This window comes from Phalangium opilio, unplaced genomic scaffold, assembly GCF_054372755.1.
Source record: "Phalangium opilio isolate 3A_F unplaced genomic scaffold, DU_Popi_V2 ptg000011l_1, whole genome shotgun sequence".
In the NCBI taxonomy this organism is placed as follows: Eukaryota; Metazoa; Arthropoda; class Arachnida; order Opiliones; family Phalangiidae; genus Phalangium; species Phalangium opilio.
The window spans coordinates 842,635-867,337 of record NW_028324147.1 but is presented as its reverse complement, the minus strand read 5'-3'; the positions used below and the strand labels follow the sequence as shown (position 1 = coordinate 867,337).

Here is a 24,703-nt window from a genome sequence, read left to right as displayed (position 1 = left end):
TCCGAATTCGTGATTAATTTTCCGCCTTATGCCAATTTTTAATGACTCCCGGCACGCAAAATTAGATTTTTTTGACTAAACATATCATCTTTAAGCCTTTGTCGTACTTAACTTACGTGGTTTTGACACAAATTTAGTTATACCCGCTCCTACCTTGACCTTGTCACTACACCGAAACCCTCTTGTGATTAAATTCCAGTATCAACTCGTATTGAAATTATAGGTCTAATCTTAATAAAATGTCACTTTTAGTTGACAGTAGAGAAATATTCTAGCACGCTCTTTTCTCAAGTGATAAGCGACACCGGTCCTTGTAACCTTTGTCAGTCGTGATTTTTTATTTCGGGATAAACGTGAGTCGGCGGCGGCGGTCTTGGATTAAACATTTGAGAAGCAAAATCTGCTTTCGCGAGTGTTTTTTGTGTTTTAAATACCTTTTAGGATATGGATAACCAGTTACAATAGGTTATTATTTTCATTTAATTAATAATTTATCGAAATTAAGGCGTAAAAGTTAGAATTAGCGTTAAGCCTTGGCTTCTGTCGTCGTCGATAAGTTTGGACGGACGGAGACACGGAGTCGACGGACTGACTAGACGGCGGGAAATGAAGCCAAGGCTTAATGAATTACTCATCATCAAATGCATCAATGATGAGGAAATTAGACACGGGATGATGGAAGTTAACTGTTAACGGTTCTAGTTAATTAATAAGATAAATTTAATTATTTTCAGCCGTTTAAATAACGAAATTAGCTCAATCCCACCGCGAAAATGTCGTTTAAAAACACGACCGCGTCTGATGGACCTGAAATTAGAGTCAAAACCGCTTATCAAGGGTAAGTTTTGTTTGATTTAATTTTAATTACGTAAATATCTCCGTAAAATTGGTCTTTGATTGTAAATTAATATTGAAATAATATAAAATTACAGCGGTATTATGGTCACCTATATCGAACCGGGAATTACGTTAGAAGAATTGTGTAAAGAAATGCGTGATATTTGTAACTTTACGGTCGAACAGCCATTCACAATGAAATGGGTTGACGAGGAAGGTAAGAATTGCATTTTAATTCATTATTCTTACGGATAGAATTTAAATTAATTAATAGTTAACGGAACTTACGCAAGGAATACGCGTAGGAAATGTAAATGTAGGCTTAATTATGTTTGAAAATATTCTCTTTTTGGTGACTGGTACATAAGTTTTCCGCCATATCCTGTAGGCTGTACCATCTAAATCTATTATTATTTTATTCCACAAATACACCAGTAACAAATTTAAACATTGCCCCTAAGCCAATGTATCCTGTTCTTTTTTTTTTTGAGATTTGAGAATTATGACGCTGCTCATACATAGAGACGGTAGTTTGATCAGGGCTTAGTGGGAGAACAGTTCCCAGTAAACGAGGGGGTCGATACTATCTATGTAAAGCAATAGTAAAAAGTAGGATTGGAAATCGGTCATTTTTAGTTTTACTGATTTAGCTCTTCCAATATCGTAAATTGTAGATTAAACCTAAATTTATTAGGCCTTGGTCTTTCATGGAGGGAGTTATTTTATAAGAACTGTTTAGAGGAAGTTAGTGTTAGTCCCCTCGGTGGTCTGGGATTTTTAGAACAGGTAGAAAAGGAAGTTCTATCATTAACCTATATTATACCCCAACCTTGGAAAATGGAATTTTTGAGTGTAAAAGAATGGGTAGCTTCGCCACTGCGTGCGCGTTTATGGTGAAATTCATTTTATAATTATGAATATGCACCTGTCATTTTGAACCACGTATTTATGCCTAAGTAACTATTTGATTACATAGAATTTTAAATTTATTTTCATTTTAATTTTTGATATTTAAATCCGTGTACAGTCGCTGCTTAAATAATAGCATTTTTTATCATATGTTTCAATGGTATTTGAGTTTAGTTAGTGGATGGGAATTCCCGATTTTGTATTTTATATTCTGGGACAGTATAAATTTAAGTAGACTTTAAAATTAGACTACTTTTGCTAAAATACGACCATAATGAAGAATTTTATTACTGTTTTAAGAGATTTAATGAGTTTCATGACCTCATGAAATTCCTAACTTCTTTATTTACCATCTGATTTTGACGTAATTAGCGCCATTTTAAAGCTTAAAATCGGCTCCATCCAAATTTGTACTTAAATTTAATATATCAATCAATGAGTTATGAGCTCATTAAATTGTTACTTTGACGTAAATTACCCGTAATCAATTACCCCTATTAATACCCCAAAACCAAAATAATTTTCCTTAGAAAAACAACGTAAATTATACATACAAACATAAAAAAGTAATAATAACATAGAGAAAGAAAATTTATTGAAATCAAACGGGTTTAGTCAGTTTTTCCTTCTAGGCTACAATCTAGTTACTACTTGTAGCAGTGGCGCGCCAATACTAGGCCTAGATTTGCCAAGTTAAAATATTTCGAACTATGCCTTTGTCTATAAAATACAATCTTTAGATATTTGATACCCTGATTCTAAAAAATATAATAGGCTCCCAAGGAACCCTGGGAAGGAGGTGTAATCTCGGCTAATGTGTAAAGTGAACTTTGTTCAGCTTACGCAATAGTATTCGCTAACTTTAGCCTAAGAAACGTCCCTTATCTTATCGAAGATAAACCGTACGGGACCCAACTCTTTTAGAACTACTAAAGTTTTTCTATAGTAATCGCCATAGAGTCTGCGATTATAAAATAATTATAATAGTTCGGCGTTTTTATTATCTAACGACACTCTCTCTGAAAGCTTAGATATAAGATTTTTTAACAACTCACCTGTTACTTTTATGAGAGTTGAGAGCATGAAACGGCGTTTATTTTCAAAGTTTCTCGATTCTCTACGATTATTAATAGTCTAGAAACGTATACGTAGAATGTTTTGTACTGGAAGTTTGCGTATAAGCGCTTTGAAATCGTTTTTTAAAAGTTAGTACGTTCAGTTCAGTTATAGATTATCGAGATCGTACGTCTTTGTTAAGCCTAGGTTTTAATTAAAGTTGGTTTTACTTTGTTTTTAAAAGGGGATCCTTGTATTATTTCAACGCAAGCCGAATTAGATGAAGCCATTCGGTTATACGAAGTTAATAAGGATTCCGAGATTACAATTCATGGTATTTATCACTATTTTTCCTGAATTTTTTTAAATTAATTTAGTTGTCTAAAGGTAATCACTAATTTCGTCTTTTATTAATTTTTCCACAGTATTTCCAAGCATACCAACGGTACCTGGCTTACCGTGCCAAGGGGAAGACAGTAAGTTATATATTTTTGTATAATTTATAGTATTTGAGCGGCTTGGAGGGAAATCTGTAGTACTTTGGGAATGTATAATATTTGGGTGACTTGGACGGTAAACGGTAGTCTTTGAGCGAATTGGACGGTAAACGGTAGTCTTTGAGCGAATTGGACGGAAATCGGTAGTATTTGAGCGAATTGGACGGAAATCGGTAGTATTTGAGCGTCTTGGACGGTAATCGGTAGTGTTTGAGCGACTTGGACGGTAATCGGTAGTGTTTGAGCGAGTTAGACGGTAATCGGTAGTGAACGGTAGTGTTTGAGCGACTTGGACGGAAATCGGTAGTGTTTGAGCGAATTGGACGGAAATCGGTAGTGTTTGAGCGACTTTGACGGCAAACTAGTGTTTGAGTTACTTGGACTGTAAACGGTAGTGTTTGAGTTACTTGGACTGTAAACGGTAGTGTTTGAGTTACTTGGACTGTAAACGGTAGTGTTTGAGTTACTTGGACTGTAAACGGTAGTGTTTGAGTTACTTGGACTGTAAACGGTAGTGTTTGAGTTACTTGGACTGTAAACGGTAGTGTTTGAGTTACTTGGACTGTAAACGGTAGTGTTTGAGTTACTTGGACTGTAAACGGTAGTGTTTGAGTTACTTGGACTGTAAACGGTAGTGTTTGAGTTACTTGGACTGTAAACGGTAGTGTTTGAGTTACTTGGACGGTAATCCGTAGTGTTTGAGCGACTTGGACGGTAAACGGTAGTGTTTGAGCGACTTTGACGGCAAACTGTAGTGTTTGAGCGACTTGGACGGAAATCGGTAGTGTTTGAGCGACTTGGACGGAAATCGGTAGTGTTTGAGCGACTTGGACGGAAATCGGTAGTGTTTGAGCGACTTTGACGGCAAACTGTAGTGTTTGAGCGACTTGGACGGAAATCGGTAGTGTTTGAGCGACTTGGACGGAAATCGGTAGTGTTTGAGCGACTTGCAGAAATTTCAAAACTCGCAAGCTCTCAATTTTGGAATTTATTTTGACATTAAAACTTGGCAATGCCTTCATTTAATAATTGGTGAGTTATCTTTTAATTAAGCTTACGTAACTTTAATTATTACAGAAAGTATATATCGTCGAGGCGCTAGACGTTGGCGCAAACTGTATAGGATTAATGGACATATATTTCAAGCCAAAAGATTTAATAGGGTAAATATAAATTTATTTTAAATTTAGAGTAAGAGACAAGAGCTAAACGGTTTTAATATTACCACCATTCTCAACGCGTACCCTACACTACCCTACTCGTCTCTATACGTTAAACGACATCCTTTTTTTTCGCGTCATAGCTGGTAGAAATAGAATAACGTCTACCATCCTGCAGCCATAATGATCGTGAAACTCTAGATAGTAGTCTACATTAAATACATACATCTACACATTTCTTTATCTTTCTCTTCCGTCAATTTTGAAACTTCACCACCGCCACCGTAGTTGTCTAATTTTTTCGCCCCACGCTTTCTTATAAACTAGAGAATAAGAAAAACTGTTTCTTAAAAATGTTAACTCGCGTTAATTTTTGATAACGCTGTGCTCCTCATATCCTCTAGTTTAAGAAGTTGAAACTCGAGGAAATGTTTTACCATCGGTGGTGAAGAAGCCTTCTTATACCGCGAAGTCGTGGAATTTACTTGGAATTAGGATTTGTAAGGTTTATGCCTAGAACTTAGAGCCTGAATCATTTGCGCTCGGTTTAATTTTGCGGCGTACGACGTTGTAAGGTTTCCGAGGTCTAATAATCTTCGACAATTATTCTTCCATGCTTTTCCCAGAGGATTGTTATTATATATTCAAATGACAGCGTTAGTTTTTATTCTGGCTTTTTTATTTCTTGAAAAATTTGTTGACTGGGCGCCTTTTGTGTGTCTGTCTTTATCGTCGGAAATGATTTGCTAATTTGGGCTGGCATGAATTAGAATTGTACCGTAGTCTAGCTCGATTTATTGTTTCAATAAGTGTTAAAACCTTTTAGCTCTATGACAATTTTCTATTTGCCGTTTATTTGTTTATGGGGAATTTTGAGGTGATGATTGTTGTCAGTGTCTATTTTTATTTGATATTCTTAATAACGTTCGCTTGGAAAAGCTTAAAAACGTCTCTATTTCGCGCTCAAAACGCGCTCAATTTATGCTTGAAAGTTCGTACTCGAATATTTCATTTGAATCTTTTAAATCTTCTCTATTTTCTTCAAAATTTCTAAAATCCGTTCGTTCTAAAAGTGGTTACCCCGTTGTTTCGCTCGTAATCTAAAATGACCGTTAAAATTAACGGTACTTACGCGTAAATATCAATTATAATTGCAGAAAGCCTTTTGCGCTTATTGCGCCGATCGAATCTGGGGGTTAGGTAGACAAGGATTTAAATGTATCAACTGCAAGTTGATGGTTCACAAAAAGTGTCACAAATTGGTCAAACTACCCTGTAGTCTCGCCTCTACGGTAAAAGAATAATATATTTAATTAAAATTAACGATTTAACCCGTTAATTTTAATTAAATTTAAGGATATTAATCATTTGGATTCGGGCTCTTCAACGCCGGCTTCGGGTCGAGTCGCGTCTGATTCGGTTGATGGATCTACTAACGGAGATTCCGTTGATCGGGCTTCGTTAGTTAGAAGTCAGTAATAATCGTTCGTTCGTTAATTATTGATTAATTTAATTAATAATTCCGGCTATTAATAGCTGGCACTCCCGCTGGTAAGAAACGAACTAATCGGGACATTAGAGATAACCTTAACCAAGATTTAGACGCTGTTTCGGCTTTCAATGCTCAGCAAGTTGATATCTCATCCAAAGACGTAAGTACATCCTTTCAGTTTTGCCTTCTTGTGTTGTTGTTTGATACACGGGGGGTAAAGGTTACCATAATGTTTCTTATCGAGTATCTTATCACTTTTGATTGATGAAATCAAAGCAAATACGTGAAAAGTGAACGCTTGCAAAAGCGTGCTTGTTGATAAATAAGCGCGATTTAAATTTGGCCCGTTTTAGATTCGGGATTTACTTTGAAATTCGTACTTTCTTATCTTTTTATTTGTAAAGTGATATCCTAGTTTGATTTGGGTCCTTTTCTGTACATGTGCCGGCCGTTATTTTAGTCTAGTTAACTCTTTTTAAGAACACGTTGTGCCTAAGTGACGTACTCTTAAATTACGTCTACGCGTTTATATTATTTTTAAATTAATTTATTTATTTCTAAATGGTTCTTAATGACGATACGGTGCGTTAACTAATTAAATCTTAGAGTTAAGTTTTAGTTAAAATTATCTGTATCTGTATCTGTATTTGTAACGTGCGATACAGTTACAAAGATCGTTTGTTTAAGTTAAATTTTAGTTAGTGTTCGTAAAGCGTGTTATAGTGACAGTTTTAAGTTAACTGTCGATTTAAGTGTCTAATTTCCACCTTAAATTCTAATTTAACAACAGGCCGATAATGAAGGTTCCCGGCAGTACAACTTGGACGATTTTGATTTGGTTCGCGTTATCGGTCGAGGTTCTTACGCTAAAGTTCTGATGGTGGAGTTGCGAACGACCAAAAGAATCTACGCCATGAAAGTCATCAAAAAGGAATTGGTGACGGACGACGAGGACATTGATTGGGTTCAAACGGAGAAACACGTCTTTGAGACGGCCTCCAATTACCCGTTCTTGGTAGGATTGCATTCCTGTTTCCAAACTCCGAGTCGTTTGTTTTTCGTCATTGAATTCGTTCGAGGAGGCGATTTGATGTTCCATATGCAACGCCAGAGACGTCTTCCCGAAGAACACGCTCGATTCTACGCCGCTGAAATCTCCCTGGCCTTGAATTTTCTACACGAAAGAGGTTAGTAACTATTACTTACTCCGTTGCGTTGTTAGTTAATTTAATCCTAATTAATCTCGTTTTCGTTCAGGAATTATTTACAGAGATCTGAAACTAGACAATGTGCTCTTAGACCACGAGGGACACATTAAATTAACGGATTATGGAATGTGTAAAGTGCGTAATTACCTTTTTTGACTCAAAATTTTGAGTTTGGGTTTTGAATGGTTTTTGTTTGATCGTTATAGGAAGGGATACGACCCGGAGACACGACGAGTACATTTTGCGGAACTCCCAATTACATTGCCCCTGAGATTTTACGAGGGGAAGATTACGATTTCAGCGTTGATTGGTGGGCTTTGGGAGTCTTACTCTACGAAATGTTGGCCGGACGTTCTCCGTTCGATATTGTCGGGGCCGCCGAGAACCCCGATCAAAATACGGAGGATTTCTTGTTTCAAGTTATCCTTGAAAAGACGATACGTATCCCGCGCTCCATTTCCGTTAAAGCTCAGTCCGTGCTCAAAGGTTTTCTCAATAAAGTAAGCTCTCTCGACCATTTTAATTTTTAACCCCTCCCCCCCAAGTTATTTTTAATTAAAATTAATGTTTATTTTATTTTAATTTCAATTAAGAATCCGGCCGAGCGCCTTGGATGTCATCCGCAAACTGGATTTGCTGATATTACTGGACATCCTTTCTTCAAAAGTATTGAATGGGAAATGGTAAGAGACTAATTAAAAGATACTTAATATACCTTATCTTTAAGTAATTAAACTAATTACAGGTTTTAAATAATTATCTTTAATTAAACTACTTAAAGGTCTTAATCGCGTTTTTATCATTTTCTTTTGCAGTTGGAAGGAAAACAAATTGCCCCACCGTACAAACCAAAACTGGAAACGGACCGTGATCTGGAACACTTTGATCCGCAGTTCACTAATGAACCTGTGCAGCTAACACCAGATGATTCGTAAGTACTTTGTTTTAATTATCATTTAAATGCTTATTAACTTGATATTGTCAAGTATTTAATATTGTTACATGGAGGACATTTAGAATTATCGCGTATTCCTTCCTTTAAACACGCGTTAAGGTCAATTAAGATTAGCTAATGAGATAATTAATTAAAGTTGTTACAAAGTACTAATTTTAGACCAGGAAAAGTTAATATATTTAGAAAGATTCGGGAGTGAAAAGTAAAAGTTTGGCATTCGTTTCGCCAATTGTTTCGCAAAAGGGTTTAGTTCTTGGCACATTGTTCAACTCGTTTATCTTAAACATTGTTGCTGAATAACAATTTCGGTTGTAAATTTGCCTTAAAACATGTTGAAAAACCACTGACAAGCATTACGAGTTTATAAATAAGCGCTGGGCAAAGTCGCTTCATTGTAACAACGCATTTTGGTGTTTAATCATGCCAAAAAATCTCGCCTCTCCACCGTCGTCTTTGTCACGAATCTTGGTTACTTCTAGGCATACGTTAAAACAAGGTAGCAATTACTTATTTTTAATATCTACGTGTTAAACGAACGTCCTCGCGGAGGTTTTGTTGAAATTTCGGGTCCAATATAGGCCTATATAATTTATAATCGCTACCGCGCCGGCGCAACAAACCTTTTGTCATATCCCGCATTCCCAGTCCTCCCTCGCTAACTGGAAGAACTGGTAGTTAAAGAAACTATTTTGACTAAATCTTTCCTCTCACCCAATCTCATTCAAAATCAAACCCTCGCAGTAGGGGGCCTTTAAGTTTAGTTTAGTGTCAAGTAAAGTTGTCGTAAATTACCTATTGAATAGTGTAAGTACCTGCCGCCCCGCCCCGCGCTATCTCTATTTGATCTGCCATTGAAGGGGGTAGATAAGTAAAGATAAGAGCTTCACCGCGGGTGGTCAAAGTGACCGCTATAGTTGTACCAATTTCTTTCTTTCCCAATACGATCTCTAAGCTGATAGCGTAGTAATCTTAACCAGTTTCTAACGAAACTTGTCGTTTTCGCGTATCCGAGATCCACTAACAAACGCGCCACCCACAAACTAACGAACACACACACGGATAATGAACGCATAAGCTACGCGCATAGTTAAAAATTTGGCTCGGTAAACTGAATGAACGACGAATGGCATTAGACTAATTTAAACATCAGACTAGAAATTTATGTAATGTTACGCGTAATTAATCAAAAATTAGACCCAACCCTAGCTGTTTTTTAGTTTTTCATGCCAAAACTAAGGCGGACTAATACGTAATGTTAAACTGCGTAGTGTTTCTACTTTCTCAGGCGCTATAAGACACGGATAATTTGAATAATGTTTAAGTGTAGGTAATTTCGGTTGATACCAAACCAGACACTGTTTCTCTTAATTTCTTTAATGCTGCTTAAATACAAGTAGGCTTAGCTATTATCATAAGTTTATAAGTGCTATACTTCGTAATATAAACTTATGATACATGTACATCCATTTATCGCGTTTGGTGACGTAGTTAAAACAGTTTTAGAACTTCAGCGATGGTTTTTCTCTCTCTCTTTATTCGCGTCCTATTTTGGCCTATTTTCTTTGGAGACGAAATAACTTCCGGGGTTTATTTTAGAGGTCAGTGGGTCGCTTCTAAAGTTAGACCTAAACTGCCTCTCTCTCTCTCTCTCTGATATTGTCGACGTCCAAAATAAGGAGTTACGCGGTTGTCTCCTCGTTGGAAAAGGAGTGATCGCTTTTCAGTTAATGCCAAGAAATTCTTCTCGTCTATTTTGGTCTACAAAATTCTTCCCAGTTGTTTTGTTAAGACGCAACATGGGAACAAATTGATCGGGTTTTATGGGTTTAAAAGGGATTTTGAGAACGGGGTGATTTTTAATATCATGGAAATGAAATCATCGGGATTCTTTCAAACTCATGGGAATTAACTTTGCCGGGTTCTTTCAAACTCACGGAAAATTCAAGGAGACGTGTTTGGGAAGAGGTCTTTTAAGGGGCCAATTTGATTGAGGTGTTTTGGTTAGTTTTAAACGGACTTTGCAAAAGGGGTGGGGGGTTAGACTCGTGGAAACTCATAGGGGGTGCTTTCAAACTCATGGAAAATTCCATGAAACTCTTAGTAAGGAGTCAATCAGATAGAGGAGTTCTAGTAGTTTTCTAACTAACTTCGTCTTGCTAAAGGGCTGAGATAAAAATCATGGAAACTCATGGCAAATAATTCGTTTAAACGCATCGAGTTCAATCAGTTACATAATATAGTCGCTACACTTGGGTGTCTAGCCTCTATTTCTAAAAATAAATCGAAGGAACCCTCTAGACTTTCAGTCAGACTAAAAATATTAGTGGCAGTCAGCAACAATCATTGGCGAATTATAATGGGAAATTTTAACTGGTGTGTCTTTCTTTAACACCTCCGTATACAACACACAAGCGCGTCTCTAATGTGGTTTTTCAGACAGCACGGTGCCAGTCTAGAACAATGAATTCTTCACTCGTTATTTCTTTCTTTTCTTTAATTTACAAGTCATGCCTTCCTGGAAAATCTCAAAGTCTAATTTTAAAGATAAATTCGAAATCTTTGCCAACTGTCTGCCGGCGATATTTTTTAAACAAGTGGTCCCGCTTCATTGTGGTATCTTTGTAGAGAATTTGCGCGACGCGATGTCTCTAAAATTAGGTTTAATAATATTTTTGTCGGAGCTGGTTATTGGGAATTTGAATGTGGTTTCTTTAGTTTTGTAGATTCTGAGAGTTGGTAACTTGTGGGTGTGTGTGGAATTATTTTTAAAACGGTTTAAATTATAAGACTGTAGGTATTTTAGGGCGGGTTTTTGTCTCAATGTCAGTATCGTGGCCAACTGTAAAATCTCCTTTAGTTTTTTGGCAAAGTTACATCGACTTCGTTGTAAGAATTTTAGCAGAATTTCATTCTGGAATTTTTGGTTCTCCTACCTGGGAACACCTGGTGTGTTTTTGAAGCGCGATTATTTTGAAAAAATGCTCAAAATTTGTCGCTGTTATCTCAAAACCATCTCAATTTTAGACCACCCACCTTTTTTGCGTCAAAAAATACCCTAAAACTTCCCGTTTTGCGTGAAAGATGCTCGGATTTCGTCAATTTTTCAAGGTTTTAATATATTTATATCCAATTTCATCAACAGATCAATAGAAAAAATTGACCAATCGGAATTTGAAGGGTTCGAGTACGTAAACCCTCTTTTGATGTCAATGGAGGATTGCGTCTAAAAGAAACAAACAAACAAACAAATAAAGGGTTAGTTCATATTTTTATTATTATTTTTCTTCCAATATATAAAAAACAATAAAACCCTAAAGGATTAGGAGGGGGGATAATAAACAAATAAACAAATTAGGAAAATAAATAAATAAATAAATAAATACCCCTACTAGTTACCGAAGAAAACATACAAACAAATAAATACACACTACCATTTAGTATAACAGCTAAAAAAAATTAAAAAGTAATAATTGTGTAGCTAGTAAATACTATAAACAGAAGAAGAAAACAATGCTCAGCTTTCGTTAAAATCATAATTGTTAGTTTGTTTAACACCACGAGTTAGCAAATGTGCACAATTTAAGCTTAAGATATATTTATTAAACCCCCTTAAATGTGTTTAGTTGTTTTATATTAGTGTGCAATTAAAAAAATAAACACGAAATTTCCAAAAAGAAAAAAAAAAAACATTCCGTGAAAATTCCATAAATTGCCTTCTTCCGCCGTCAAAATAAAATGAATCCTAATTTAGGGACAAAATATTTTTTAAAACAAACAATGTTTCATAGAAATATGTAAATTTAATAAAAACATAAAGAAAATAAATGAAAGCACATTTTTTGGTACCTTCAACAATTGCCTCGATAGGTTTCAAGGTTTCAAGCATTTAGGCGTAGAATAATTATAAAATAATAAGTATTTTGAAATTAATGTAAGTAATTAAACTAATTAGGACTTTAAATAAGGTGTAAGATATTAACGGGGTTCGTCAATAGAAACCCCCCCCCCTTCCTCCCCCCCAACGTCGTATTAAATTTAATTTTAAATGGCACTATCGTTAAAATTGGAAGAAAGATCTTAGGCATAGATGAACTTTGAACTATGCAAAAAATATATAGCGGAATTGAAAACCTCGAGTGGAACTTTGGGTATAAATAATTAATAGCTCTATTATGGTAATACATTACGTAATTTAAAACTTAACTATTAATGCCTGTGTAAAAGTTAAAAATTAATTAACGTGAAACTTGCCTCATTAACCTATAGTTATTTTAATTCATTTTTTTCTTATATTTGGGATTTATTTAATTTAATTTAATTTAACTATGATTAATTTAATAATTGGAACTAAACATATCGAAATTAAACTGTATATTTAAATTATTAAGTACTTATTTGGCATTAAAATTTAATAATTAGGCGCCAATATTAATTAGTGCAATAATTAGAAAACAAAATTAAAAAGTTTAATTTTATTTTAATAAATTAATCGTAGTTTCTCAAAAACCAAACATTCAAGTTAAATAATTAATAAAAAATAGTGCCTTTTGGAATAAATAAGAATAAACAAAAATACTAAATAAGAAAAATAAATAACTCAGTTCCTACACAAGTAGATTTAAGTTTTGATGAAAATTAAAATAATTAAATTTAACCAAAAATAATTCATTCTTGCCTCTAAAATATATTTTTAAATTGAACTAAACCATCAATCACCATAAGCCTTTTAATTTTTTTTTAAACTGCCATAAAATAAATAAAGAGTAAACAACATATTTTAGTTTATTTGTTTGTTTACATGATAATTTTTTTACTACAAATACTTATTTTGGAATGTATTTATTTGGAAGAAATATAACTGAGTGTATAGGGATATTTTAAAAAAAGAAACGTGTAAAAAAATGGGACATTTTTGAAAATGAACGTGAAGCTTTTGTTTCACAGAGTATCTTCTAGATTTGTGACCAATATATATGTTTTTTAAATGAATTGATTGATTGTGAACGTTGTGAATTAGTTCACACCGTGCAAGCAACCGCTAGAAATTACCTAAACTGTTTAAAAAGAGTGTTGAAATAATGAGATGTTCGGGAAAATATTTACGATATTTTGATTTTTGGCCATGTTATATTAAAATAAAAAATGTTTCGGTTTTGTTCGCTTGCGGCTTGTAAAAAAAAACATATAAAAATAGTGGATGGTAATATTAGGATTCAAGGAATAATTTGAAAACCATGAGAAAAAAAAAGAATAAAAATTGTGGCACAAGAATTTTTTGTACGCAGCTATATATACCCTTAATTAAAAAAATGAATTATTTTCAATTTGTATATATTTTAATTGGGAGTTTTAACCGTTTTGGAGTAAGTTTTAAATCCATCAAAAGTGGATGACTCCATGGAATGAGACAATAGATACTACGTTATTCCAGTTAGGTGCCGTACCGATCTACCGGTTTTGGCGCAAAACACGCGCAATTGGCGATTTGGCGGCGGAGCCGGCGGTGTTTGGCGCGCTTAGAACAACGGGGGAAGTTCGTTGACAAAATGTCCAGTGTAACAATTAAAGTTTTTAATTAGGGAACAGTAATTGTGAATTAATTTAAGCGTATAATCGAATTGGACTCCTAAGGAATGTTTGGGTAATTATATTCCCTTATATGGCTATTTTGAAGAATAGTACCTGCACCTTGAAATATAATAAAATGTATACCAAATGAAAGCTCACACCTTCCTCTATTCATTGCATATCATTATAATAAGCGCAAAAGATAATTAAGGGTAGTAATTAGTATTATAGATATAGGCACTGCTATATATATCATGGAGGGTCCCGGCGCATTAATTCACCATAGGGTTGGGTTAGGTTAGGTTAGGTTAGGTTAGGTTAGGTTAGGTTAGGTTAGGTTAGGTTAGGTTAGGTTTGGTTTGGTTTGGTTTGGTTTGGTTAGGTTAGGTTAGGTTTGGTTTGGTTAGGTTAGGTTTGGTTTGGTTAGGTTAGGTTAGGTTAGGTTTGGTTAGGTTAGGTTTGGTTAGGTTTGGTTAGGTTTGGTTAGGTTAGGTTAGGTTTGGTTAGGTTAGGTTTGGTTAGGTTAGGTTTGGTTAGGTTAGGTTAGGTTTGGTTAGGTTAGGTTAGGTTAGGTCACTTGGTAAACATGTCAAATTTGAAATTTCAGCCATTTTTACATGATTTTTAAAATTTGATTTTCTACCATTAATAATCATTTGCGCCAAAAAATCTTAGCACCATATTTTTTTTCACGGTCTAACGAGTCTAAAAATAAAAAAGAAAAAGAAATTGGCGGTGCAGGTACTATTCTTCAAAATTCCCAATTATATTTTGCATTATAAACTACTTAAAATTAGTAGTAAATGTTAATTGGTGGCAATTAAAACTTAAGCCTTGGTTAATCCGCGGCAAAATGCAGGCAGGGGAAAGCGCGCCTAAATATGTTATTTCATAGCCCACTCGATCACGCGCTCGACGACCGAAGATTTCCCGCCTTTTCCATAATATTACTAAATTGGATATATTTTTAACACTAAATATTGCTACTTTTTAAAAATTATTGATAATTAGCTTGTTTAATGACACCTTATCCACAATATTAATATTTTAGTATCTTTCTACGGACCATGTCTTTAAGGTTAAGTGAGGGCCATTGCATTATCATCAAAATTAAACGGACCATCACATGATGACGGCAAGTTGCCACATACCCGCAGTCTTCCAGACCGACCGCCAATCATGATTGTTGGGTGAGTGAACCAATTTTGTTTGGTGGCTGGGTTTTTATTTCGCGAGTACCAAAAGGAAAAAAAAAAAATAATACAGAACCCAAAAGGGGTTCCCACTCTTCGATTTCAAATGGTCCATTCGCTAAAAGGGTTTAAGTGGCAATGGATCATTTAACCATGGGCCAAGAATTGTACTATTCTTGGCCCATGATTTAACCTAACACACAGGCAAAGAACCGAGGCTTAGTAAAGGCAATATTAGTACCTCTCATCTCATCCAACCTTAAAAGGTTGAAATAAACTTTTTTTTTTCGCTCTCTTTCAAGAGGGCATTTATTATTTTTAGAAACCCCCGTGACCTTTCCCCCCTTAGATTTAGGAAGGATTTAACATACATTTTATTATATACTGGGGGCTTATTGTACGATTATTACGAAATAGTTTTTAAAGGTAACCTCCAAAATGTCATGATATATTTCCCCATTGTGGTGGCGGTCTCCGCAATAATAACAATAATGTCACATTAGGCTTAGCTCAATTCTTTTTCCGCTCTTTTAGTTTATAATAAGAGTTAACTAGGAATATACTCATACCAACCAAGGTTGATGGCGCGAGGATTTATGGGAAAAAGAAACACCAATAACCACTCCTGTTTAGTTTAAAAAAAATATCAGAGCAAAAAGCCTAAGCAATTCAAGGGGAAATAGAGAGAGAGAGAGGATCTTTTCCGCGGTTTTGATCCTTTTCAACAACTTTCTTCTTCCGCCTTTCAAAGGCAAACTTATTTCTCTTTCAGTGAACACGCTAGAACATGCTTTTTAGAACACCCCCCCCCCCACCGGGGGTTCATTTTTACATGATCGGTTTATTACCTTTTGAAGTTTACGTTCATTTTTTTGAAAAATCGTGGAATTTTGAAGTGGGGAAAATTTAGGTATTTAATAATAATTCGTATAATTTAATAATATCATGGAAAATTCCTCGAATGCGGCTTTCACCCCCCCCCCCCTTTCGTAAAAACGTCTTCAGGGGCACGTTGATAATTCCTGGAAAAATCATGGAAATTTTCTCTAGTTGACTAAATTGTCATGGAAAATATAGGAATATTTTTTAATCGTTGAAATTAACTCGAATACATGGAAAAATCTTTGAGTTTTGAAAATCCTTAAAGGGTGGTTAGCCTTGGCTAGGCCATTAAGTAAGGAGTTGTTGCGTGGTGGATTTTGAGTCCGTGAGACCTCTTTTTTTGCTAAATCCCGAATGTTAAGTAACGATATTGAGCGCGCGGGCTTAGAAACTCAGATCCATCAAATCAAAATGATGGCTTCCATATGCTAAAAGTTGTCTTCCACTTTTGTTGCCCGTTGTTGAGTATCCGTTCTTGTTGTTGTTACCTAGCAACGTTTAAATCGCTCAGTTTTTTTACTATTATTTCCACCGCCATCCATTAAGATGAGATCATCCATATACGAATATAAAGTCCCAAGCTTCTTTATACTATTTTATATAATATTCAGTTCAGAGGACAGAACAGAAAAAAAAAATATTCAAATTTTACCAACTAAATAGAAGTACAATTCTTGAAGTAGGAAAAAACCAAATCATCTATGCCTAATATTTAATTTTGTAAATTATATTAATTGGCAACGGATTATATTATATACATTTATGAGACTCGCATCTCGAGTCACCAAATTGTGATTTTTTAGAGAGCTCGGAGTACTTTCTGCAATTTAATTGGCCTTCAGTTTAAATTTAATTGTAATTACGAAAATAATTTTTCCGACGCCATTCAAACTCGCGACAGCTTACGTCCGAGGGGGTAGACACTTTGGATCTCTGTGTACACCTGAGTTCAAGAGTTCAGCTTTGACAGTACATTGAGTTCAAGACATATTGTACACCTGAGTTCTCAAGTGTCTACCCCCTCGCGTACGTCTATATCCCTGGACGTTCCCGTAAACCTTCTACGTGAAACGCGTAGCTAACTCTTTCGAATTGAGGTTGCCGTTTGAAGTTAGGGTTTATTGTTATGATAGTCTACGCTGAAGGGAAACTTAACTTAATTTGCGAGATCATCTCTGGGTTTGAACTGAATCGAACGGAATACTAAAGGTACAAGCTTTTCAGTCTGTTATAGATAATGGTTGAATAACACTCGCAATTGCACTGGCAACACTTGTCCTCGCGCTTTTTTCTATTAAATTCAAGTATATCCATGAGTTTTACTTCAATTATTCAGACTTCTACTTGAAAAATATGTTACTTATTAGCGTATTATATTGACATAACCTTCAATAGAACCCGTAGAATAAACGCGCTGCCGTTATAGTAGCGATACCCCCGATATAAAAAATCTCGATAAAATCATTTGAATGGGAATGAAAAATCGAACGGGCAAATACCCGGGCCCGTCTTTTTTTTCTGTACTCACTTAAAAAGACTCAGAATCTATCGAGTTTATTGTAATCTCTGATTGATCAGCTCCTCCGAGAACCTCTTATATTTGTACAATTTATAAAAGACCGCTTTTATTTTTTTTTTTAACTTATAACGGATGACCGTGTTAAAGTGCCATATACATGTCGCATCCTTTTGAATTTTCGACCAGGGGCGACTCCCCGTGTGTCCCCTCGTCTCCCCCGGCCCCGGGCCCCCTCTATAGCTTGCTTTTTCACATAAAGAATCAATGCGTTAGGGGTGCAGTTGCGAGCCAGGCACCCCGATACACAGTTTTGAAGGTTGCTTTGCTTTTATAAGAATACTTAATACTGCCAGTGAGAGTGGTGCCATTATATCAGACGTTCCTTATTTGAAGCGTGAATCTTAAAATTATGCATAGTTTTCAAACCTAGGTGAGGATTGATACCATTTAAAGGTACCAGGAGGCCTGGGTTACTTGTAAGTAGCCTGGCCTCCTGCAGTGTAAATTGTATCCATCCGCCTAGTCTGAAAATTATGTTTAAAGTTGTCATTGTTTAAAGTTACTCTTGAACTTTAAATATGGGAAGGTTTTTACTTCGGGATTATAGACTTCTATCGGTGTTAAAGGAACAGTAACTGAATGTCTATTGTAAAGTGGTATATATGAAAGTTCGCCCGTGTTCAGTGTCAAAGCTCGCGTATTTCACGCGTCAGCGAATTTGACCTTTTTTAATTTTTTTTATTCTTCTTTCCCCTATCAGTTAGTATCATCTCTTTCTTACTATGGGGATAGTGCCCCCCCCTTAAGGGTGAGGTGAGGTGGAGTGGGGTAAACTTTCAAAGCGGCCGGAGAGATTATGAATTTTAAGAAGTTTTTTTACCAACCTGGTTTATTGTTAATTATATATAAGTATGATAACATTGCTATTGAAGCAGTGTAATTGAAATTAATAATACTAGGATTAATTCCCAAGTATTGTTATGTAGATTAGATTTTTTTGATTTTTTTACTGTTACGTATGTTCTTTGGAAGCCAGTTCATATTTTCTTAGAAAAAGAAATGGGGATCGGTAAAGAAAATAATTTAAAAATATACAACGTGTTTGTTTTAATTGGTAATAAGTTTTAAAGTAATAGCTAATTTTCCTAGGCGTATCTTGTAGGTTTTATAATAAATACCGTAGCTTTACGCGTATTACGCGAGTTCCTTCGCGAAAACCCTTTTTATTTTAAAAAAAAATCTTGGAAAATAAACTTAAAAGATAAAGAAAAATGAAAAAGCAGCGAGTCTCTTGGCGTAGAACCTTTAATGGGTTCGCGGATGATAACTTACTCCCGGGTATCTCTCCCTCGAGGAGAAATTTATCTTTCACTCTCCCTTGAATTCTATTCTAGTCTCATATTTTATTGAAATTAATTTGCCTTTCGGATGGATCCCTTTTTTTTCTTGGAAAAGTTTACGAGGTTATTATTATTATTACGAGAGAGAAAGAGAAAGAGAGAGAGAGAGAATTTAATTTAATTTAGTTTAATTTATAGCTTGCAATGTTTAACTTTTAATTTTTAAAATATATCCTGTTTTTGGAAAATATTACCAGTGTAATTTCAATGGCCCCTGGTGGGTAACTTCTCCCTGAGCATTGGTGTGTAGCGGGTGAAACATTTCTACAGGGGCCGTAGAGTTAACATGGGATGGTTTCAGCCTAGAAGTTGGCTTCTTTCAAAATTTCGAAAATATATTTTTTTCCCAAAATTTTATTTTTGATATTAATTCTTTTTAATTACATAATATAATATTGACTCGAATTTGGTTAAGCGGTTTAGGCCTCTCAGTATATAAAGAAATTGGGGTACTTTTCTAAAAATACGTTTGACCCTTTAAGAAGAACGTTAGGGAAATATTCGACTCTCCTCTTCTTCTTCTTCAGCCTCGGGATCTGGTGATTCTTCCTTCCTCCATCCGCCCACCACCGTTGCTGTCAGAGGCGCAAAGGTTTAGCTCGCATCCTTGCCATGCCAGGCTATACCCCCTTGAGTACGAAATCCTAAATCCCAGACGGCTCGGGTCAGTGCCCTGCTTTTTCTTTTTTTCCTTCTTTCTCCTTCGCTAGTCGCGGTTCCTCCACTTCCGCGGCGCTCTTTTCAGCTCGCGCCTCTACACGATTGGCTGGCGACCTCTCTCTCACCCCCTCTAACCCCTCCCCCACTCCCATAAGTTCGTCTTGCCAGCTTAGCGTGTCTCACTCATAGATATCCCGAGTTAATCTAGGCCTAGGTCTAATATTCTTTTAGGTCAAAATTGGGTTTGGTTAATTAAACTGTGATTATCACGGATTTAGTTTGAGATAGGGACGCGTTTTTAGTATCATTTGATAGAGGGCATTCAGGGCTATCGTGTCTTGAAGGGATTTTCCAGGCGGTGTTGGTAAAGTATAGTTACATGAGAATGTAAAGTTAGCCACGCTTGAAAATAATTTGTTTGCTAGTTTATTTATTCAAAGGTGATTATCTCGGCCCCTAATTGAGATAGGTTAAATTAATTAGTATCGGTGGATAGAGGAGAATTAGGGCTATCTTATTTCCAAGGGATTTCTCTGAAAGTATTGTTAAAGTAGAGTTATGAGAATGTAAAGTTAGCCATGCTTGGAAATAATTTGTTTGCTTGCTTGTTTGTTTATTCAAAGGTGATTATCTCGGCCCCTAATTGAGATAGGCTAAATTAATTAGTATCGGTGTATAGAGGAGAATTAGGGCTATCTTATTGCCAAGGGATTTCCCTGAAAGTATTGTTAAAGTAGAGTTACGGCGTTGAGAGTGTTGGTGTTGAGGTGAGTGACCCCGAGTGAACTCTTACGGGTTTCCTTTATCTATGGTGCGCGTGTGGCTAGCTCCCTTTCGCTACTATAGTCGAGCGGGCGCGTTCCACGTTAGACGAAGGCCGATTAGTTGACCCAGATATCGACCGGAAGAGAGAGAAAGCGGCAAATTCTCTCTCTCTCCCTCTCTCTCCTTTCGCTCCCAAACGACCCGTCTCTCCTCCTTTTAAATATATCCCCAATACTTTGCCCATAGGAAAAGCGTTCTATTTGGGGGAAGAGAAGACGTGTATATTTCTCCTTCGCCTTGATTTTGATTTCAAGCATTCGTTGCCCTTTCAGAATCACGCCGACTTTATTCCAATTAAACGCAACTTAAACTAGATAATATTGCTCTTAGATAAGATACTCAAATAATTATTTAAATTCTACTGGATAGGTTTGAATTTGTTAAAGGTCGTGATTATTAAGATTAAGTCGTAATAAATGCCAGTGTATAACTATAGTTGTTACTAAAACAGGGTTCGTATGAAACCTGGATAACCTGGAAAACATGGATAAGTCAGGGAATTGGAAAATGTGGGAATAAGTCAGGGATTTAAAGTTTTTCTTAAATAATTCAGGGATTTCGTTTGGTATATTAAACCATGATTGCTTCGAACAATGCTAAATATGGGCATTCTGGTCAACACCTTCAAATGGGTCAGGGATATTTATTAAAATTTGGTCAAGGATAAGCTGGAAAAGTCCCCAACCCTTTTAAAGCGTATTATATTTATTTCCGCTTTGGGGCGCTATACATAAATGTAAAGAGTGAATTACCCCTCGAAAGTTAAAATTGTAATAGGCAGGCGTACAATGATTATTGAAATTCGTATATAGCAAATACATCTGTAGAATGTTACGCGTATAATTATCTTTCTGTAATATGGGGAGTGGAATTGAGATAACCCTGGGATAATTGGCCGAGTTTGCTCCCCTTTTTTTTTAAATCGTAATGGCGGGAACCTATAGGGGTATGTTATACGGTAACCATAGCAACAAGATATATACTTTCTCATATGGGCGTCTTACTAAGGGGCTAGTTTTACGTATTTATCCACACCAAAGTGTACTATACCACCACTCTTCTCCTATATATAGGGAAGAAAGAATTGGCCGAGTGCGTGGTTGCTGCTGGGTAAGGTTCTATATCCTACTATAGGAACTGGTACGTCGTTGGAAGTTGATTAACTAGAACATATTATAACTATTATTATTGTTGTTGTTGTGTGATTATAATTATGATAGTAGGGATATCGCCTAGTAATTTAAAAAATTTTAATTTCTTCGGAAGAAAAGGGTTTAATTTAAATTAATAAAACAAATAGATCAAATTAATATTTAATTAGCTCTGAAGTTTGAAATATCGAGGGGATAGGTGAAAATGAGTGCTCAAAAATATGCTTTGATTAAAATAGACCAAAATTAGACATTCCTTAGGTATGTCACGTGACATTCCAGCGACTCCTTGAATACTTCGAACAAAATTAGCTCTAAATTTTAAATATTGGTGGAAAAAGAGTACTCAAAATACCCTTTGATTAAAATAGACCAAAATTAGACAGTCCTTGTGCATTTCATGTGACTTTCCAGCGACTCCTTGAATACTTCGAACAAAATTAGCTCTAAATTTGAAATATTGATGGAAAATGAGTACTCAAAAATATTATAAGACTAAAATAGACCAAAATTAGACATTCATAGTGTAGTCACGTAAATACTTCGGTATTTATTATCTTCCTAGGGTATTTGGGGTGTGTAGGAAGGGTTTCAGCTGGATATACGGTGGCGTCCATGGCTGTTTGCCTATCGGTCCTTTTATTGGCTTAACCCAAATCCCGTCCGCTTCGACGAAAAATAGCCCTCAACCAGAGAGAGAGTGAGCTAGGAGAAGAGATATCCTAGGCAAGACTGGCGCCGACGATCGATTCCACGCTAAAACGGTGCGGTGATACGGATACCACCACCGCCTCCCCCCTCCCTCTTTAAACAATTTTTACTATAGTGACGCTCCTTGGATATTTATACCTAGATTATTTCCTAAGGCTTCCCACTTATCCTTTTAACACACACATACTCACGCACGCACCAGCGCTGTTCAATGGTCGACCTAACACTAAAACAAAATAAGCGTAAAAATAGAATCCATAAACCCCCCCCTTTAGATGAATTTTACAAACTAGCCCCTACAGCTAGAGAAAATGGCGCCCGGGGCCACCAATTGTTTGCAGCACCATTATATCCTATTATTAACAATCTTTAATACAGGGTGTTTGTGAAATGTCCATCAATAATGAAAGGGCGTGTTTATTGGGCCATTTTGAGTCGAAAATGTTCTATGACATTTTTCCGTCCGAGCCACTGTTTTCAAGTTATGATTGGAGTAATTTACGGATGACCCCTTAAATTTAATTAAGAAATTGAAAGACAGCGCTAATTTAATGAAGGGGTCATCCCTAAAATATTCAAATCATAACTCGAAAACCGTGGCTCGGACGGCAAAATGTCATAGAACATTTTCGACTCAAAATGGCCCAATAAATACGCCCTTTCATTATTGATGGACTTTTCACAAACACCCTGTATAAATAATATGTCCTTTACTGTGTGGCAACAGGGTTCTAAAAGAGTATTAGAGTTTGTGGATCGCTGCACCATAGAAAACGGTTGAGTCCAAGCCTCTGAAAGACTATATATTCCCAAATCCATCGGTAGCACGCGGATTTACGAACCAAATGAGCCCGGGCTGCATGCCTATAGTATTGAGGGAAGCAAAGGCTTAGGTTTTTCCCACGCACCCTTTGATCCCGTAGCTTCAGTTCAGTGTACTATACAGTTAGCAACAAAAAACAGTCTCGTGCATCCCCTATGGTATTCGTGATCTCCACACGCTGCACTCAGTAGCATCGCGAGTTTTCGCGACTCAGAATGGAGAAGCATTCCATCTGGTCTTAGCCATCCTCCCCCGCTGTTTTCACGGAAATAAGAGAGGAGCAAGCTGAGGAAAAGGTACGCTACGCTATGGGATGTGGAAGAGGATAGAGACGCTCTCACTCTCTCTCTCTCCGCGGCCTCACTTGGGTAGCTGCTGCTGCGTCTAAGATACAGAGTGGCTTGGCTAAACGAGTTCTACCAAAGGTTATGATTATTATTATTATTGAAATAACAAGAGAAAGGTATTAGGTACTCGGGAGGTTAAAGGTTAATGAAAGCCTCCAGTAATATTGCCCGCGTATTCGTGCTAATATTCGTAATCTAGAAGGCGCTGTTTAATTGAAATAGCTAAGCCTGCCTGGTAGCTGGCTGCATGGAAGGGTGTGTTTTTGAGGGCGCCGCTTGGCGTTTTTTGGCGCCAGACGAAAAGGAAAATTAAGCCTAACGGGAAGCCAGAGAGATCGTCTAGGAAATTGCTTTTCATTGTCGATCCCTAAGCCCCCCCACCCTTTTCTTCCTTAACCCCCCCCCAATAGCTGCGAAACTTTTGACAAAAACTATGACATAACTTATACTATACGCTCTTCAATAATTGTCACTACAAAATCAGATATTATTTTCAACTAAGTCAAATATTATTTTCAAATTATGAAATCTATTGAAGAAGTTTAGGTTTGAGTTAAAATTGGACAATGAATTTCGTCTCCGAATTGAGAGGATAAAAAAAGGAATAGTTTAATCTTGATGTGACGAAACATTTATGAATCAAAAAGAGACGGACCTAAAAATCAGGGGGGACAGACTTTACTTCTTATCTACCGTTTGCCATCAATTTACAAGCCCCCCCCCCCCTCCCTAGGCTCGGATTAGATTGAAAAGATGGTGGCTAAAGAAGGAAAGGAGACTTAACTTTTCTATTTTGAAATATTATGAAAGCTTAGCCAATAAGAAAAGGCATAATAGCGGGATTAGAGAGCGCTTTAGGGGCAAAGTCACGTGACTTTATATAGAACCCCTATTATGATACGTAGGACCCCCGAGATTCAATTGTAAACCCCCTATAAATGATCGGAAAATCAGATATGTTTAGCGGTTGATGTAATACTTTTTTCTTTCATATTGTTGGCAAAAACGGGACAGCATTGGTATTAGAACTCGGTATACTCGATATTGTTATAATATTCGTGTTCGGGAATAGGCGAGCGCCGAAGATGCGTCTTGCCAATTGACGAATATACCCTCTTTAAACTTTAACAAAGTTTAAATTTTGTAAATGACCCGAAAGAAATTTTGTTTTACAAAATTAGAATTAGAATTAAGTGAACTATTAATTTCGAAAGTTCACGTTCAGGCACAGTTGAAATCAAGTCGGGCCTAAAACAGCTTTCGTTAATGGTTTAAATTGAAAAATGATTTTTACACGCTGCACATCGCGCCGCCTGTTTCAAATATCAACCGACCAAATTTGGATGTGAGCTAAGTTGCTCTTAATTCTTTATGTTCAATTAGAATGAGGTAACTAAGTATTTGATAACATTAACGAGTAGGTGAGACTACGTCATACAGTATTAGTTAAAAGCTCGTGGGTGGCGCCCCCCTTTGGTGGTCAGATTTTTATACCGGTGTTTATTGCACT

The 24,703-nt window shown here is 36.2% G+C and overlaps 2 protein-coding genes across 2 annotated transcripts in view; both read left to right on the top strand.

The window, feature by feature from the left end:
- The first annotated feature begins 307 nt into the window (after positions 1-307).
- On the top strand, positions 308-13,438 carry aPKC (protein kinase C iota type). Its single transcript, XM_089857303.1, has 15 exons — positions 308-465; positions 735-838; positions 933-1,054; positions 3,047-3,136; positions 3,228-3,278; positions 4,377-4,462; positions 5,617-5,751; positions 5,816-5,930; positions 5,996-6,111; positions 6,742-7,138; positions 7,209-7,294; positions 7,366-7,659; positions 7,753-7,842; positions 7,975-8,090; positions 11,257-13,438. Exons 2-15 carry the CDS (start codon positions 774-776, stop codon positions 11,339-11,341), a joined length of 1,848 nt encoding a protein of 615 aa, XP_089713429.1. The 5' UTR covers positions 308-465; positions 735-773; the 3' UTR covers positions 11,342-13,438.
- A 162-nt stretch (positions 13,439-13,600) lies between these two features.
- Snoo (Sno oncogene) overlaps positions 13,601-24,703 on the top strand; it is a 78,607-nt gene continuing 67,504 nt past the window's right edge. Inside the window, exons 1-2 of the mRNA XM_089857313.1 lie at positions 13,601-13,755; positions 14,761-14,872. The gene's annotated coding sequence lies outside the window, so the exon portion shown is untranslated. The remainder of the gene's footprint in view (positions 13,756-14,760; positions 14,873-24,703) is intronic.

Coding starts and splice junctions, on each gene's coding strand:
- aPKC (XM_089857303.1), top strand. CDS start 774: ATGTCGTTTAAAAACACGACCGCGTCTGATGGACCTGAAATTAGAGTC. Junction 7,139..7,208: donor GAATTTTCTACACGAAAGAG/GTTAGTAACTAT, acceptor GTTTTCGTTCAG/GAATTATTTACAGAGATCTG. Junction 7,843..7,974: donor AAAGTATTGAATGGGAAATG/GTAAGAGACTAA, acceptor TTTCTTTTGCAG/TTGGAAGGAAAACAAATTGC.